Source organism: Panthera pardus, unplaced genomic scaffold (genome assembly GCF_024362965.1).
Source record: "Panthera pardus isolate Hobbes unplaced genomic scaffold, ASM2436296v1 HiC_scaffold_24, whole genome shotgun sequence".
Taxonomy (NCBI): domain Eukaryota; kingdom Metazoa; phylum Chordata; class Mammalia; order Carnivora; family Felidae; genus Panthera; species Panthera pardus.
The window spans coordinates 105,055,433-105,073,451 of record NW_026526810.1 but is presented as its reverse complement, the minus strand read 5'-3'; the positions used below and the strand labels follow the sequence as shown (position 1 = coordinate 105,073,451).

General features: G+C 35.1%; 1 protein-coding gene across 15 annotated transcripts in view; it reads right to left on the bottom strand.

Annotated features, from left to right (window-relative positions):
* Positions 1-18,019, bottom strand: part of GPHN (gephyrin) — a 609,447-nt gene that overhangs the window by 71,441 nt on the left and 519,987 nt on the right. For 8 of the 15 annotated variants that reach the window (XM_019451516.2, XM_019451522.2, XM_019451525.2 and 5 more), the window contains 4 exons: positions 10,931-10,986; positions 5,568-5,687; positions 3,716-3,774; positions 2,503-2,656 (listed from right to left, as the gene is read on the bottom strand). In XM_019451516.2, coding sequence (XP_019307061.1) covers positions 2,503-2,656; positions 3,716-3,774; positions 5,568-5,687; positions 10,931-10,986 — 389 coding nt within the window. Of the gene's footprint in view, positions 1-2,502; positions 2,657-3,715; positions 3,775-5,552; positions 5,688-10,930; positions 10,987-18,019 lie in introns of all 15 variants that reach the window. The other 7 variants (XM_019451514.2, XM_019451519.2, XM_019451521.2 and 4 more) reach the window with 1 other exon arrangement.

The window sequence follows — 18,019 nt, the reverse complement described above, 5'->3', positions numbered from 1 at the left end:
TGATGGGCATTCCAGCATGTAATAGATGCTTAATGAATATTTATTGAACGAGGCTGGAAGTGTATGCCATGATTACATAATTACTGGATGGTATTACCTAAATGTTAAAATACATAATTTGTTGAAACCACCAAATGTTTACATTGGCTGTTCTGTATTAGTTATAGTTCATAACTGTACCTCTTCAATTTTGAAATAATTCCCTTATCCAGAACAAACACATGTACTCGTAAAATACTGGGCAGGTTTTAAAGACAGACATCTTGTATGGCATTCTTTGGGTTGCCTCAGGCCACTGTTCCACTTACCTATATACCACACTGGATTAAAAAGTGGACATATATGAAGCCCCACATATCAGGGGAAGTTAGTACTTAAGAGGAGTGTGTACTGTGACTGATAAAATTATAGACTTGCCACATTAATAGACAAGTATAATTTCCTTTGGCCTATCTGAAAATTAATATTTTTTCCCATTATTTCTATCAAAGACCTCAAGCCTTTAGAAGAGATACTATACTTTATTCATCTTTTACCCCCAGTTTCCATTCTAGTGCCTGGTATAGAGGCAGTCAATAAACATATGTTGAAATAAATTATATAATCACAGAGAGTCACAAGAATGGCTAACCTTGGATGGAAATAGGGAAGGAATGTTAAGCTATATGGAACCAGAGATTTATAGAATTTAGATACATTAGTCCCTTGGAAAACCACAGTAAGTACAGCAGGCCAGAGAAAGTAGGGGAATGGAGTCATATAGTATCTATCAAAGCCTCTCCAAAGATAATCAAGCCTATGGAGGCAGGGAGCTGGGACTACAAATTCTTCCTTAGATTCCATGATGTAAGTATCATCTCTATTCTTACCCCATCACTTTTCTTTATCACTAGTAAATAGTTTTAATATAGAATGTGTGATAGTACTTTTTTTTTAAAGTACTACCAATGTATTCTGGGGGATAATTGAGAATGCTGTCCAGCCCTACAAAAACATTAGGAGGAATACAAGAAATATAGCTTAAACAAAGTTGCCTAATAACTAGTTACTTATGAATTTGCTCATTATCTTTAGCTTTCCCAACCCCCCTGAACTCACTGAGATACACAAAGCATATACATAAATCACAAATAAGAATAGTTCATTAAATAAGCCAGTTTAACAGAAATTTCTTTCTGATGCTAAACATAGGGTCAGTTAGTCCTAGGGATATTAAAAACATTACTATGTAGACCACTCGAAAAGAATGTTTGTTTTGGGGGATGCCTTGGTGGCTCAGTCAGTTAAGTGTCTGACTCTTGATTTTGGCTCAGGTCATGAACTCATGGTTCATGAGACTGAGCCCACATTTGGTTTCATGCTGACAGCGTGGAGCCTGCTTGGGATTCTCTCTCTCCCTCTCTCTGCCCCTCCGTCACTCACTCTCTCTCTCTCTCTCTCAAAATATAAATAAACTTAAAAAAAAAAAAAAAAAGAATGTTTGTTTTGGGTCAATCAATCATTTTAAGGAATGACCAGTGCAGCTATACAGGGTGTAGAATATGGATTCATCTCTCCATTAGCAAAACAAATATTCTATTCCTTTCTTTTGCCCTTTCCAAAAGAGCTATAAGGGTAATGGAAAGACCTTTGAAAAATATTCATTTTTAAGACTTTAAGAAATTAAAAACAATGGCACAAATAAATGGCTTATTTTCAGAACAAAAATAGGAGATTAAGAGAGAAAAAGGAAATCCTGTTAATCTTTTTAAAAATAATAAGGTGTAAAGTCGAAATAAATCTCTGTAGTTTTTGATTCTGCTCTTAGGCTTTGAATTACCAGCACACCCATTTTTCAATATTCCCAGTTTCATTAGATCCTCCAGCTGAATTTTTGTATAACCTAAGCAAAACATGGAAGAGGCAATTTTTCAAGAGTTCTCAGAGAAAGACTGACTAAATTCCCCATCCTGAATTAGGGCTGAAATGACACTTGACATATTCTGAGAAGCAGGCCACTAGAGAAGCTATCTTTAGAAAAAAAGAAAGAAAGGTTATCAAATCTTTCCTGGCGATTAAGAATCACATGGAACTTCCAGCAAGAAGGGCTAACCACTGTGTTCCAATTCATTGATTATTTCCCACACAGAAGTGGCCCATCATCTCGGCAGGTGGGTGGGCACAATGCATTGTCCTAACAGACTGGGCACTAAATGTGCACAGTTGAGTATCTATAGCTAGCAGTCAAAATTCTTTGTTTATATATACTGAATGTGTGGAAAAGCCATTGGTTGTAACATTTCATTCTAATAATGGAAGGGAGCATTTCTCAATATGTAATTTCTACTCCTCCTCTTTCTTCTGTACTTGAATTATTCTGAAGCTAATTTATTTCCCTGTAATGTAGGAATGTGGTAAAATCTATAATCCACAATGTCCTATTTACAACGAAGAGTTCAAAAATACTTCTATCTGAAGGCCCAATTACCCTCTCATCCCCCCCCCCCTCTTTTTTTTTTTTACCTCATTCCCTGTTGACATGACTGCAACAACTGGAAACTTATTAACTTCAACCTCTGTGACGCCTACAGTTGCCAGAAGACCAATCTCTGAGGGGCCCATATGGGTTCCTTTGGCCAAAACGCATTCCCCTCTTTTAATGTCATGGCCGATGGGTCTGAAAGTCAAAGCAGAACCATAAGCAATATGACTAAGAATAGTATTTTTTCAACTAACTTTAGTGTCAGAGAAGGAGGACACACTCAAGAGGAGAAAAAAGTCAAGAGATGAGGCAGGAACAGAACAATAAAATAAAAGATTCTAAAAACTCAAGGCTTTTTAAATAAAAAACTTAAATCACGCAATAGAAGAGAGAAATAGGATTTCTATCTATTACTGCTAAACAGTATTACTTCACATTCGAAAACTGTTTTACAAATTACTTTCTACCACATTACAGCCAAAAATGCCAACTGAAAACTTTCTTTGATGTAAGGTAAGAATTTATATGAAAATATCTAGTGGCATTAATGGTAAGAGTCCATATCTTGTTAGCTTTGAGGTGAGGAGAATAACACTAATGAGGTTACCACAGAGATAATTTCTATTCGGACAATTTAGGCTGACCCAGGTCTGTGCCTGCAGAAGTCCATTCAACTTGGCTTCCTGCCAGAGGGATGTGAGAATTGTCACTTTGTTATGAAGACATTTGAGCAAATTAGTATTGACAGGATCAGGGCAAACATATTCCAAAGTAAGAAAAATAATTTAAAGTATATGCACTATTTATGGTAAGACAGTAATCTCCTCTTTGTATATAAAGAGTAGCAGATTATTATTATTGATAGTCAGTAGAGGAGGGACTACCATCTAATTGCATAAAAACTCAGCTCTGGGATTACCTGTGTTGATACCAAATTCTGGATTGTCTAGGGGTACAGTTGGGTGACTCTGGATTATCTGGAAGTAGGATTAACTGTGGATTAAGTGGGCTCATGACTTTACTTTGTTCACATGTTGTTTTGACTATTTCATTTGCCTTTACCACATTTATGAAAAAGCAGGCAGAGCAGACATGAGATGTAGAATTAAGAAAATTCATTTTACTACTTGTTAAAATCCCTGAATGCTAATGGCTAATTAACTGAACTGTGGGTTTATAACAGCCATGCTCTCTCAAGTTCATGATCATGTAGAAACAAAAGTGGGCTACGCATTCTATATGTTATGAACTTACCTGATATCTTGGCCTGGCCGAGCTTGCACCAGAATTCGTACTTCAAGTTCCTCAGTGCCCTATAATGAGAACAAGTCATGTAATTTCAAACAGAATGATCTAACAGAATTTCTGGTCAACAGAATTTAGCTACTCAGATGCTTTTATCATCAGATAGATCCAGGATACATACAAAGATAAAGAAATGGAGAACTATTTGCTAAACATTTGAACATGATAAATGTCTACCACAGGGTCCTAAAAAATTAGGTTTGATGCCAAGATATAAAGGCTTTTTTTTCATAATTTTCATGCTTTTAAAAAATGTATCAATTAAAATATTGGATCTTACATTGTAAGCAGCATTCTCAAGGGAGAACAAAAGACATACCTATATGGCTACCCTAATAGATACAGTGAATATGTGTGGAAATAACCTGTTTCTTCTGTTCCCATAAATCATGGGTTCAATACTATGCCAAGTTTTCCAAATATCTGGAGAAATTTCAGTGAAGGGCTTACAGTTTGCCTGGCAGTAGGTTTCTGTAAATTAATGGTGATCATTAATTTTACATTTTGGGGCTGTGAATAATATTGTGATACTGGAATTGTGTCTTGTCATGTGGCAGAGTTTGTGGATATGTATGGTCTGGATTTCAATGCTCTGCTGGCTTCCCTGATGCCAATAAATCTGTTGGACAGTTTTAATAGCAAGCAATGTGATCTGTATGCCAAGAGTTGAATTTTATAAGCCTTTCATGTGGGAAAGTGATTAAAAAGAAAATCCCAGATCAAGAAAAGTGTTTGTCTCTCAGCATGCCCAAATTTTTCTATATGCCCAGCCCAGAAGAATACTATTTATTTTTAGCTCTACCTTTTAAGATATAAAATATCTTAAACTTCTTCAAAAAACAAGATAGCCAATCATTAAAACCTCAGTTGAAACTATTCTTTTATTAGTGGCTGATCCTCTGGTTCTAATAATTGCCACTAGTTTCAGTGAGATGAAGGCCTGCTTAGACCAAAAAAAAAAAAAAAAAAAAAAAAAAAAAAAATCCCAGGGTCCTTTATTGTAGGCAAAAGAGGGGGCACTGACATATATTTAATATTTTCAGCTATCATTTGATGACAAAGAGTTTCCTGAATTACAGAAAACCATAGTTGATGGGTTATTAGGTTCAAATGGTTGGCTTAGTGTAATATTCAAGAATTTCTCTGTTAAATTCTTTTTCATTAAATTCTCCTTCACATTTTATCAGAGGCTAGTCTTGTTTTTCCAGAAGCTAGTCTTGTTTTTTTTTAATGTTTATTTATTTTGAGAGACAGAGAGAGAGAGAGAGAGAGAGAGAGAGAGAGAGAGAGAGAGAACGTAAGCAGGGGAGGGGCAAAGAGAGACAGGGAGAGAGAATCCAAGAATCTGACAGCACAGAGCCTGATGTGGGGCTCAGTCTCACCAACCATGAGACCATGATCTGAGCTGATACGAAGAGTTGGACACTTAACCAACTGAGCCACCCAGGTGCCCCAAAGCTAATCTTGATGAGCAAATTTCTCAGCTATAAGGTATGTCAACAGTTAGTATCTCTGTTCTTCTATCTTGAGGTAGTTTCTTTCCTTGTTTGCATGTGAAATTTCTTGGATCAAATGTGGTTCAAATTCTGTTATAATCATGGTAATGATCCTAAAAACATTTCCTGTAACAAAAGCTTTTCAAATCTAAGGCAACTTCTATTTACTGGAGATCTATACACTACAGTGTAAGATCCTAACATTACCAAAAAAGCCTGGATTAATCTCATAAACACTGCAGAAAATGGGCATGATTTATAATGTTGCCATAGGAACAGAGCCGTAAGACCTGGTGATGACGTACATCATCGGATTCCCTGATTAGTTCGGTATCTTCTACTTGTACTACTGCATCAGCACCGCAGGGGATTGGAGCACCTGTTGTAACCCGCATGACTTGTCCTGGCATTACTGTCTGAGTCGGCTGGAAATACAAACATGTAAGAAAGAATGGATTTGCTGTTGCAAAGCAAAAGTCTGCAGGAGATGTAATATTTTTAGAAACAAATCATAAAAGGAAAATCTTATACTCTTACTCATTTTGATCCCATGTAACAAAAACTACCCACAAACAGGTACGTTTACACCAAACAGGATTTAACTTGATTTAAGGTAGTGACCATTAGAGGTCTTTCTTGATGTCCTGTTTTCCTTTTGAAGAACTGCCACTTACATTTGCCAGTATTGTGTCTAACTTAAGTAATGTGAATTTTCTTAATACTTGTACGTAAGTGATTTGAGTGTCTATAAGAAAAAAAAATACCATGCGATGTGATTTTATGAAAGACAAATATGAAAAACTAGCATGTTGGTCATTTACTGAAGTTCTGATATTTAAGAAATAATATTTAGTTATTAACTAAACTTTTTGATTTAATAAAGGCAAGCCAGAAAAATCATTTCAATTATTTCTCTTGAAAATAGTTCTAAACCATATTAGTTCACCTTTTAATAGTAAAAGTCTAGGAAATGTAATTAAGTAATTCAAAAATGGTTTCACTGTCTGTAATGATTTGGGTTAAACATTATATCCAAGATTTTCATTGTTTGAACTATCATATAGAAGGTACAAGAGATTGATTGCAGAACTTGCCCTGCAAACTTCTCTCAGCATAGAGCAAAGCATATTTTTATAAGATCCATTTGATAGGTTTGATTTGGCCCCAGAAGAGTCACTTGTCATAAACCATGACTTAGGTCACAGTTGGGAAAAGGAATGCTTCAAATTTCCCCTAAAAGAAAATTCTGACATGATGTTAACTTCTCAATAAGAAAGAGATTTTTCTAAAGATATCTGCTTCATAAACACTTAAAATCTTAAGTCACAACAATGTGAATATTCTGAACACTACTGAACTGTACACTTAAAAGTGGTTACAATGGTACATTTTATGTTATACATATTTCTAACACATTTCTATACATATTTTCTACCACATTAAAAAAAAGTTAGGGAATGGTTAAGGGAAAATATCCCTCTACTAGATGTACAAAGTAAAACCAGAAATTTACTTATTAGAACAGTCTTAAAAATCTTTCAAGAATATTATTGCTGCAAACAATACCACCAATAGCTAAAATTATTAAACCTTTCAATCTATGCAAAGTACAGTGTTAAGTGCATTATTACATTCTAGAATATAAATCCTACAAAGACAGGGATTTATTTTTTGTTTGCCTCTCTGATTACATCATCCTTCTTGATCTTGTGCAATGGCCCAGAAGGCTGACCTCTATGGACTATTTCAACCAGGTTCTCATCACTCTCGATTCTGGTTAGGTTCAGCCAATAGGAGTGGCCAACAAGAGATTAGAGGGTAGGAGAAAGAGAAAAGTAGGGTTTTTATTCCCCTTGCTCTTTCCCTGCTGGGCTGCAGTTTGGTGATGGCTATATTGTCTTTACTATTGACGGCTACAGCTTCTAATGGGTGGCCCTATCCCGTAGCTATCAATCTCCCTTGATCCAGGCACCATTCTTTCTCTTTGCCCCTTCAGACTTAGAGGTGGTTGGTAATGGAGTGTCACTGTTGTAGCACCCAAGTGCTTAACATTCCTTTGTTTCCTTTAACTTCTATTTCTTGGGTATAGTCCCATTAATCACCCATTTTACACAAATATTTACTGCTCTATCATACCAAACCCTAGAAAGTGTCTAGCACAAAGTTGGTTATGAATAAATATTTCTAGAATGAATGAATGAACTCCGTATGATCTCAGTAGCTGACAACTACATGAAGTATTCCATCCTTCTTGGCTTATAACTCCAGTGTTCTCTGTGCTTTTCTCCCATATTCTATATTATTTCCCATATTCAATAAATTCAATATTATTTATTGTCTGGGACATCTCTTAATCTACTACATATGACCATTTTGCAGTGCAAATGATTTTTGATTAAAAGCATTAAAATTTTGATATGACATATACTAATGCTAAAACTATCTTAAAAGCCTGGGGAACAAAGATATTTAATACAGGCCTAACCAGGTCTTCCTTTTGCTGAAAGTGCCTTTTTGGTGAAGGTAGAAAGTGAATCCTAAAGTGAGTTTCAGGGCAGTTGCTTCTTAGGCTGTAATGTGTTAGCATGAATCCCTGCCTTAATTTATTCAGGCTCAATGTACCATATTCTGTAAATTTACTTTAAGTTTTATTGTGATTGTACCTGTAATTTTCTCTACTTCTTGGCTTAAACCAAGAAGCCACCTCTTAAGAGGTGTTTTTGGGTGGTTATTAAATAAAAAATTTGGCTCCTCTCTAAGATTAGTGAAGACTTCCTACCAGCTCACTTATATGAGATCCAATGTAAAAGATATTATTGGGTATATAAATATTTTTATATAACCACCTAGAGTAGACATACAAAACTCAATTGAATGTAATTGGTTGAAAAACTCCAGGAATATGTGAAGTACTTCCTTTAGATTAAGATTAACAATTCTTTAAGAGTAACTTGCTCTTTATTTGTATTGGTATGTCTTATGTTTTATATAAAGTAAAAATGTTAAAACCCCAATTTTTCCTTAATGGAGGTATTGAGTTTTTTGAGATTTGCCCAATGACAGCACTTCATAATCATGTAATATTTTCTTTGAAAGTGTCTAATGCTAATCAGTAGCACCAAAACAAACTATAAGTTTGATTTAAGGTCAAGTATTTTGGTACACCAAGAAAGAATTTTGTAAATCACTGTCTCTTTGTATGCAATGGCACCCAATTCTCAAGTGTATGTACTTTCAAAAAGTGAGTAATCTGGCTCTTATAAGATCTCTGAGATTGCTACAAAGTTTGTATAACACCTTATAGATAAAGGACATCACAGGTAATTTGAAGAAAAACCTCACTTTCTCATAGTTTTCATCTTTTTTTCCATCAACCTTACAAGAAGTTAGCAACTTTTAAGTATCATGACTTTTCTTGTGTTCCTAGTTCTCTAGTACCAGTTGGAAGTCTTAACTAGTAAATAAAGTTTAAGATGTCCGCAAGACCCTTATTAATCTGTTACCTATGTATTTATTACCTATGTATTTATACTAGGCTGTGACTACCACAAACTATTTGTAGTTCCCTAAGCACTCCATGCAATTTTTAAAAATACCTCTGTGTCTTGATTTATACTATTCTCTTGGCCTGGAATGTCCTTTTCTCATTTCCGTTTTTGAAAAACTCTCTTAGGTCCAGCTCCAATGTTATTTTCTTAATCCTCCTAGGATGAAATGCTCAACCTCTCTATTATGCTCCACAGTACATGACTGATAGCATTAGTTTAGCACTTAACATATTATATTGTATTTAATTTATATTCTGTCTCCTCCCTGGATGTAAACTCCTTAAGAGTAGCAATCATATCTTAATCTACCTCATATACCTAGAACCTAACACAGTGCTTGGTATACATAGTAGGTATGTTTGATAAATGTTGAATAGACTCAATTGAAGATCAGAGACCTAGAATAATTGGTACTTTGTGCCTTTGTTATAAAAGTGGATGCTTTAGACACCCAACACTGAATAAAATATATATCGAAGTCAAATTCTGAGGTCACAATAACAGTCAATTATAAAAAAGGGATCCAGGCCTAGCTGTTCTTTTTTCCAGGAAAACAGTCATGGGGACTGAAACCAGCCTGTGTACAGCTTCTAATCACTATAGTGCCAGGCTTGGCTTCAGAGATCTGTACACATTTCTCCTCAATGCTTGAATGTAGGGATGAGGAGGCTAGGGTCATCACCACTGGTACCATCCTTCTATATATTTCCTCAATTTCTCCCTATTTTCAGTACATATGGGAGCACATAATAGGCAAAGGAAGAAAAGGCATGAAACATAGCTTTTGTCCAAACTGCCATATTCACTCATTCATTCATTCATTCATTCATCATTCATTTCCTCCTTTATTTTTTATATAGTCCTTATAACTGCTTGGTAGTAGTAGAGGAAAAAAGTACATTGGTCTTCTTCTGGTTCTATTTAATAAGGTAGGAACTCTTTTAACCAACCTCAGAAACTCACTAGATTAACATATGCTCTCTATTTCCTCTTAAACATAATGATGCTTACAGCACTATTTAAGTTTGAGGCTGTTCGACTCTTGTATAATTGTAAACTACTGCTTTACAGTTCAAATGAGTTTCTTTCCATACTTGTTTGTGCCAGTTTGTGGCTACTAGTAGTTGCTACTGAAATATGCAGTTTAATTAAATATTATGCAAATCAATGATATATGAGTGTGAAAAGAGTTTTTTCCTATAAAAATTAAGTTAAACCTCTGTTAAAACTCAATTAAAAATTTTTGCTTAAAAACAACTGTCAGATTAGGTGTGGGTGAAGTAGCTTTTAAAAATTGTAAAAATATAATAAAAACCTAAAAGGATTCTATACTTAGATAATTTGCAAATGTCCTTGAATTTTTTCCCATTTTAAAGATCAAAACTGGAAATCACATAGAGTACTTTGGGGTGTGATTTATGTAAGAAAGACCAGAGAGAAATTCAAATAGCAGATACTTATTACAAGAAAAGTCTTGGCTTTCCATCAAATTATTGACAAGTAAATGTTCATTTATTTCAGTTAAATTTTTGTTTATTTAAAAATATACAATCATTTTCCACTTATTTCCAATTAAATGGTCAATTACTGGTCTCAGAAGCATTAAATAGAGGACTTCTATTGTAATTCATTATGACCCATTAGTGCTTCCTTTTCTTAAAAGACATACACGTATACCTGTACACTGGCTAGCTCCCTAATGAGAAAAACTAATTTAAATGATTAGGTAGAGAAGTTAAATAATTTGCTGCTTCTAATTTTCCTTGTTGGTAACACAAGTTGGAGAAAAGTCTAAGAAGATCACCTAGAAACTGTAGTTCTATTCACAACATTAATGTTTATACAGGAAGAATTATCCAATCACAGGACTGGAAAATGTGGGGCATGTCGGTGAAACGTACCAACAATATATATTATTAGACACAGAGTAATAGACGCAGATTCTTTCAGTTAAAAAATAATTCTTTTGTCTCTTTCTCATGGGAACCATCCTTTAACTTCTTTGATAACCTGTCTAATCCACATCTAAGATTTCCATTACAATGATGGTAGCTTAAAATTCGATGCTAAAAGTCCATGAAACTGAAATCTTCAGGGCTTTTCAGACCTGTGAATCTCACCTGTTCACCAGCTTGGGATTCCCCAATGATGAAACGATCTCCTGGGCCATCGGCAGCTGTTAGGTGAACAGAACCAAGAACAAACATCAAAATTGTCCTAAAGCAAGGAATAAGGGCCTAGTGTTGGAATTCTAAAATTTGACTCAAATGATCAGATAAGGCTTCAGGAAAGTATAATATTTTTCTGATCTCCTAGACCAGACAATATCTTTGTTACTACTGGTTTGATCTTTGGTATCCACCACTCACAAGTACCAGTAGAAGTGATCCTAATCATGTCCTTTCTTGATGTCATGGGAGATGGTCACCCTGTTGCTCCATAATTTCCATACTTGTGCTTTTTGAATAGAACTATTTCTTCTAGCCTATCCTCCTAAATAAATACCACCTTTTCTATAGGTGTGTATGTGTGATGTATGTGTACATTAGTGGATACACCTATCTATACAGATATATTACTATTTACATTCCTATTTCTCCATTTTCTAAAAATTTTAAACTATTTCTTATTTTCTTATTTATCACTTGGTCTGATTTTCATAGTAATCCAGCCAAGTAGAAAGAACATATATTCTTTTTTTTCATCTAACATTTGAAGGAAATGAGTCACAGAATGAAGAGACTTAGGTTGAACAAGTTTTGGTTAGTGGTAGAGCCAGGACTAAATCACAGTCCCTTAATTCCCAATACAGTATTTTTTTAAAGTTTATTTATTTATTTTGAGAAAGAGAGAGAGAGAGAGAGAGAGAGAGAGAGAGAGAGAGAGAGAGAGAACACACATGGGAGGGGCAGAGAGAGTGAGAGGGAGAGACAGAATCCCTAGCAAGGTCTGCTCTGTCAGCATGGGGCCTGATGCAGGGCTTGCACTCACAAACCATGAGATCATGACCTGAGCTGAAACCAAGAGTCAGATGCTTAACTGACTGGGCCACCCAGGCACCCCACAGTTTTTTTTTATAATGTGCCAAAATGCTATTTCTAAATCATGATATATAGGCAGTTCTGCATTACATTTGCTGACACACAGAAAAGTTAACACTTTCTATATGAATATTTTAATTATATTTGCAATCCTGCTAATAATAAAAAGTATTTCTTTTAAAAAGGACATATGAAATTCACTTTTTTTATGTGACTACAAAGTGGTATTTTTCTAAAGGCTTATATATAATACTGTTTATAATGAATCACTTTTTTTTTTTTTTTGGCATGGCTTTGGTTAACCTGATGTAGAGAGGAACAAGAATTAACTTTTTCTTAATGTAGTAGATGTTGTATCTTGTGCTTTATAGACTATCTTAGTTAATAAACTCTTGGCTTTCTTGTGCTTTTTAGAATCCTATTGTATTTTCAGTGTTCATTTGAAAAACATGAACAGCTTTTCTGCAATGCTATTCTTATACTGCTTTTGTGTTTAAAATTTTTTTTAAATGAACAATTTAAAATAGACATAAAACAGACATAGAATCATTGCTTCCACAATTATCATTTTAGCAATCTTATTTCATCTATCCCCTAATTTATTTTTACAGTATCTTAAAGTGAATTTTGATTTTCTTATTGAAGAAAATTAAAAAGTCAATTATCTTTCAGAATTCCACACTAACTACATCTCAAGGGTGAATAAATTTATTTTAAAGTATTTTTCTACTAGAGATATTCCTAGCTTGCAACCTATCATAAGCAACCTAGACATTTTCTCTTTTCCCCTCTTTCACAAGGGGAAGTTAATGGTGTTTTAGAGTAAAACAAAGCTGCATCTGAATCCTAGTTCTGCCTATTATTAGCCTCAGGACTTTCAGCAAATTATTAAGCCTTTCTCTAAACTTCAGTTTTCTTGTTGAAAACATCGGGATAATCATACTTTAAAAATAATATATTTTAAAGCCATTTATTCCTTTCATTCATTCATTGAATTACTACTGAGTATATTCTATGCCCTAAGTGTCATATTAGGTGGTGGAACAGAATGGAGTAAAACCAGACATGGCTTCTATTCTAATGGAATGCCAATTTACGGCAATGTTCAAATCAAATGTGGAGGTGGGCTGTAAAATAAATTTGTAAATAATCTTTTTGATGTTTTTATTTATTTTTGAGAGAGAGAGAGAAAGCATAAGCTGGAGTGGGGCAGAGAGAGGGGGAGACAGGAACTGAAGCAGGTTCTGCGCTGAGAGCATAGAGCCTAATGTGGGGCTCGAACTCATAAGCTGTGAGATCATGACCTGAGCTGAAGTCAGACGCTTAGCTGACTGAGCCATCCAGGTGCCCGCATTTGTAAATAATTTTAAAAATCAGAATGAATAGAAATATACTTCATTGCACATGGTAAGATGAATCATACTGTTTCATGAAACATAATTTTGTTTATATATGTGTGCATATGTACATTTATATGCATTGTATGTTACATATGTTATATATTTGTGCATAATGTATTTAATATGTGTCTTTCTATGGGTGTAGTTAAACCACTGATGTAATGGAGGAGACAGATACTAATCAGATAGTCACATTAATAAATGTATAAATGCAAATTAAGAAAATCATTCTAAAGGAAAGGAACATGGTTTTATGAGAGCATGCAATGAAAGTGAACTATACGAGAGAGTCAGGGAAAGCCACCCTGATAAAAGGATTTCTGGTGTGAATATGAAGGATGAGTGAAAGGTAAGTAGGCAGAAGGGGTGTGTGTGTGTGTGTGTGTGTGTGTGTGTGTGTGTGTGTGTGTGAAGGGGAGGGGGAAATGAGTGGAAATGCTCCATCTAAAGATCTTCACCTGTGTGCAAAGGTCTCTGGTTCATACCCTCCTTAGATCTTACACTCTAGCCACTCTCAACTTCTAGAATTGTAGCTCCCTGAGAGTACCAAGATGACTCCTACTTTAACTCCATTAATACATGCTACTTCCATTGCTTGGAGTGTTCTTTTCCTACCTGTGCTTTCTGATTAAAGACTTCTTAGTCTTTAAGACTCAGCTCAAGTGTCACCCTCTCTATGAAATCATATTTGACTCCTCTTCCTTCAAGTCAGCTACTTTCTCTTTTGTTTCCCCAGTGTATTCCCTAAATAACTCTAATTTATGGCTTCCTAATTATTTGCAGTTATTTGCTCATTTGTCTCAGGGGAATCCCTAACACTTGCTGCATAATAGGTATTCAATAAATTTTCAATATGTGAAGTACTAAAAATGTTCAATAAATGAACGAGTATGGATTCTAAAAATCTTTTTAGAAAGATGCATGCATAAATGAACAAATAATATTTTTCAACACAAAATGCTGTATTTTGGGGGCACCTGGGTGGCTCAGTTGGCATGTGCACTCTCTCTCTCTCAAAAAAAAAAATCCAAAATTCTGTATTTTGGATGCCTTCCATTTTCTGCTGGTCCATTTTTACAGTTTTCAAATGTGAGTCAATGTTCACCATCTATTTAGAATGTTTAAAAAGACTGCTCTGCTTAATTTTATATAATAACTTAGATTATGTTGCTATTCTGTCTAGCATAGTGCCTAGCTCATCACTGATTTTCAATAAATATTTGTTAAAAGAATAAAGAAATGAATTTGGCATTTCCATAATACTTAGGGAGAAAGTTTGTAAACTGATTTGTATATATTAGAATTATGTTCTCAAAATTTTCTTGAATAATTTCATAAATGTGTATACTTTATTTCTTCAGTAAGATTATGAGCTTCTAAGAGACAGGGATCACTTCTTTTATATTTTTGAAACGCTCTGCTCTTCAACTTTCTTCCTGTCTTCTGTTCCTCCACATGTGCAAATACACCTACACTGAAAATGCCTTATATCAATGTTGTACACAAATGCTCCAAATAAATGTCACTGAATAATGAGCCTGCAATAGAGTGTTAAGAAGGCCAACAACTGAAAGAGGCTTTAAATGATTCTAAGCTGCAGGAAAGGTGCACTGACTGTGCAGAGAATACGTGCTCACTTAAACTATGTTCTTCACCTTGCCCTGAAAATTTCTATCTGGGAAACATGTCTCTATATTGCTAGCTAAAGAAGGCTCAGTCAAACCACATTATAGAAGGTTCTTGGTGGCAAGAGAGCAGTTGCTTTTATTATTTCTTTTATAAGAGTGCTTCTCAACCCGTCAAGTGTGCACAAATCACCTGCAGATCTTGTTAGAATACAGATTTCTGATTTAGTAGGTCTGGGACAGGGCTTGAGGTTCTACATTTCTAACAAGCTGATGCGATTAGTGCTCATTCCTGAACTACCTTTTTGAGGAGCAGGGCACTCTAAGACTGAACTGAATATAGACAAATTCAGACTTAGAGAAAATGTAAGGAATAAAAACTAGTGAAGTACAACAGAAATCCTGATTTTATATTATCATGAAGGCTCACTATTTCTTATACAGACAAAAATAATGATTGATCTAACTTGCTGATATTTATTTCAAAATATCTATTAAAGAGACAGGTGAAAAAAGGTGCCATTTTCAAGATGAATTCTATAAGCTTGGGTGGGAAGGAGCAGAAGTGGAGGTCTGCTGGCATGTGATCCTAAAGCTTGTAACTAAGTAAGCAAGCCACAATATGCCATTAGCAAAACATGCATGGATTCCAAGGATTTCTGGAGAGGCTTAGAACTCCGCCCCTCTATATTCAGACTTTTCTGTTAGTAAGTTATTTTTCTTTTTTGTAACTGTAGAATTTAATTTGAAGGAAGTGATAAAAGTAATATAAATCAAATCCTAAAAGCAAATGTATTATACAACTGATTCATAATACTTCAGTGCTAGATCCTGACGTTGTTTCCACTTCTACCTTCCTTTTTAAATTTTTTTTTTTTACATTTATTTATTTTTGAGACAGAGAGAGACAGAGTATGAACGGGGGAGGGGCAGAGAGAGAGGGAGACACAGAATCGGAAGCAGACTCCAGGCTCTGAGCCATCAGCCCAGAGTCTGACACGGGGCTCGAACTCACGGACCCCGAGATCGCGACCTGAGCTGAAGTCGGACGCTCAACAGATTGAGCCACCCAGGCGCCCCACCACCTTCCTTTTTTAATGTCCAGAAAACACTTTTAGTCTTCTTCACCTGTTTATTTGAAGATTTTCAATGATATCATTTAAAAATGGATACCATTAGTTAACTATTCATTGTGGCAATGTATAGAATATGATCTTCCCGAGCCATGTGCTATAGAACAATCCTTCATTTTCATTTTCCAGCCATATGTGAACTCTCTTTAAGCCTCTTGAAACACTTTATAGCTATTCATTAATTTTCAATAATAAAGAGTTTCAACCTTTTCATGTTAGGGCTGAATAAACTGAGGCTATAGAGATAGCATATGTTCAGAGGTCCTAGGAAATATCGTTTACAGACAAATAAGGCAGAGGGATTAAGACACTGATTATGGAACCACACTAAGACTGGATGATAGGCAACAGGATAATAGCATTTATGTATATACTAAAATTAAGATTATAGAAAGTGCTGGGGGGCAAGGGAAGGTGACAAGACTAGCACAGCAAGATTAATACTTTTTGCAATCATACTGAAGGATTAAATCAAGTGAGTTGTTTGGAATTTTAAATCTGTGGCTTTTTCTTAGGGAAAGCAGGAAGTTAAGGGTAGGACAGGTGAGTGAGAAAAGATTTTATATTCTTTACCATCATCTTCCTGGAAACAAAAATGCTCATTTATTGCTAGTATTGGGAAAAGAGATACTATATCCTTAAATATAGTATTTTAGGCTTTTTGGAACTGACTAAAATTAATTAATCTGAGTATCTGTCTGCTCACTTGAGTAATACTCCCATATCATAAGGCCCTCTTTATCCAGAGTGATGTATAGTGGAAAGCAGTAAGTTATTAAATGGAAAACCAGCTGTGGCCAGAGATTTAGGTGGGAGAAATAGAAACCTTAGAACATGGCTTTCCCGAAAGAACAAGACTAGCTCTGAATCAAAAAGGTTATACTGAATTTTCGTATGCATTTTAACCCACTGGAAGTACAGTGAAGTGTTAATGGTGGCTGGGTAGGCAGTGACATAAAGGGTAATTTTAAAATGTTCTTTTTAATTTTCTGTATTTTTCATATGCATGTATTTCAATCAGGATGTAAAAAAGAAAAAAAAAACCTTTCAAATTTACTTTACCCAAATGGCAAAAATTTTTCATATCCTTCCAGAATTGTTTGTTACACATGATTCTTAAAATAATTAGTGGCTTGTTCTTTCTTTTGCCTTTTTCTAAATCATCTCTGTAAAACAAGTTCTGAAGGGATAAGCCTTTCAAATTGAAAATTTTCAAGAAAGCTGAACATGGTATTCTGAGGTACTTCTGCCTTCACGAACATCTACAAGAAAACTGAGAACACAGGCATCGGCATCTCTACAGGAAGGCAGAAATGCATCAAGATGATTAGCTTAATTAGTGTGAAGAGAGAAACAGCTCTTCAAAAATACGAATAAAAATACCAGATCAATCCTAATTGGTAACATGCTACTTTCATTTTCTTTTCTCTGCTTTTATCTTTCAAATTCACCCCATTCTTGGGGTGATTATTAAGGCTTGAGCCTGGCACCTTCCCCTTCTGCCTGAGCCCAAAATAAATCTCTCCCTTTCTCTTTAACAACAATGACGACGATGACGACGACGACGACGACGACGACGACAATTACTCACTCCATCCTGAATACAGTTTTAGGTTTATCATGTTACTTGTCTTCCTGTTATATTATCATCCCTTGATTCTTGCAATCTTTAAACTTTATTCTTTTTTTTTTTTAAAGTTCTTTGTTTCAGTTTCTTTTTTTAAAAATTTTTTTTTAACGTTTATTTATTTTTGAGACAGAGAGAGATAGAGCATGAACTGGGTGGATCAGAAAGAGAGGGAGACACAGAATCCGAAACAGGCTCCAGGCTCTGAGCTGTCAGCACAGAGCCCGACGCGGGGCTCGAACTCACTGGCCGTGAGATCGTGACCTGAGCTGAAGTCGGACGCTCAGCTGACTGAGCCACCCAGGCGCCCCTATTCTTTCTTTTTTTTAAAAAAAAAGTTGTCCCTATTTGTTATTTGCTTAGTCATTTTTTACTGTCTTGAT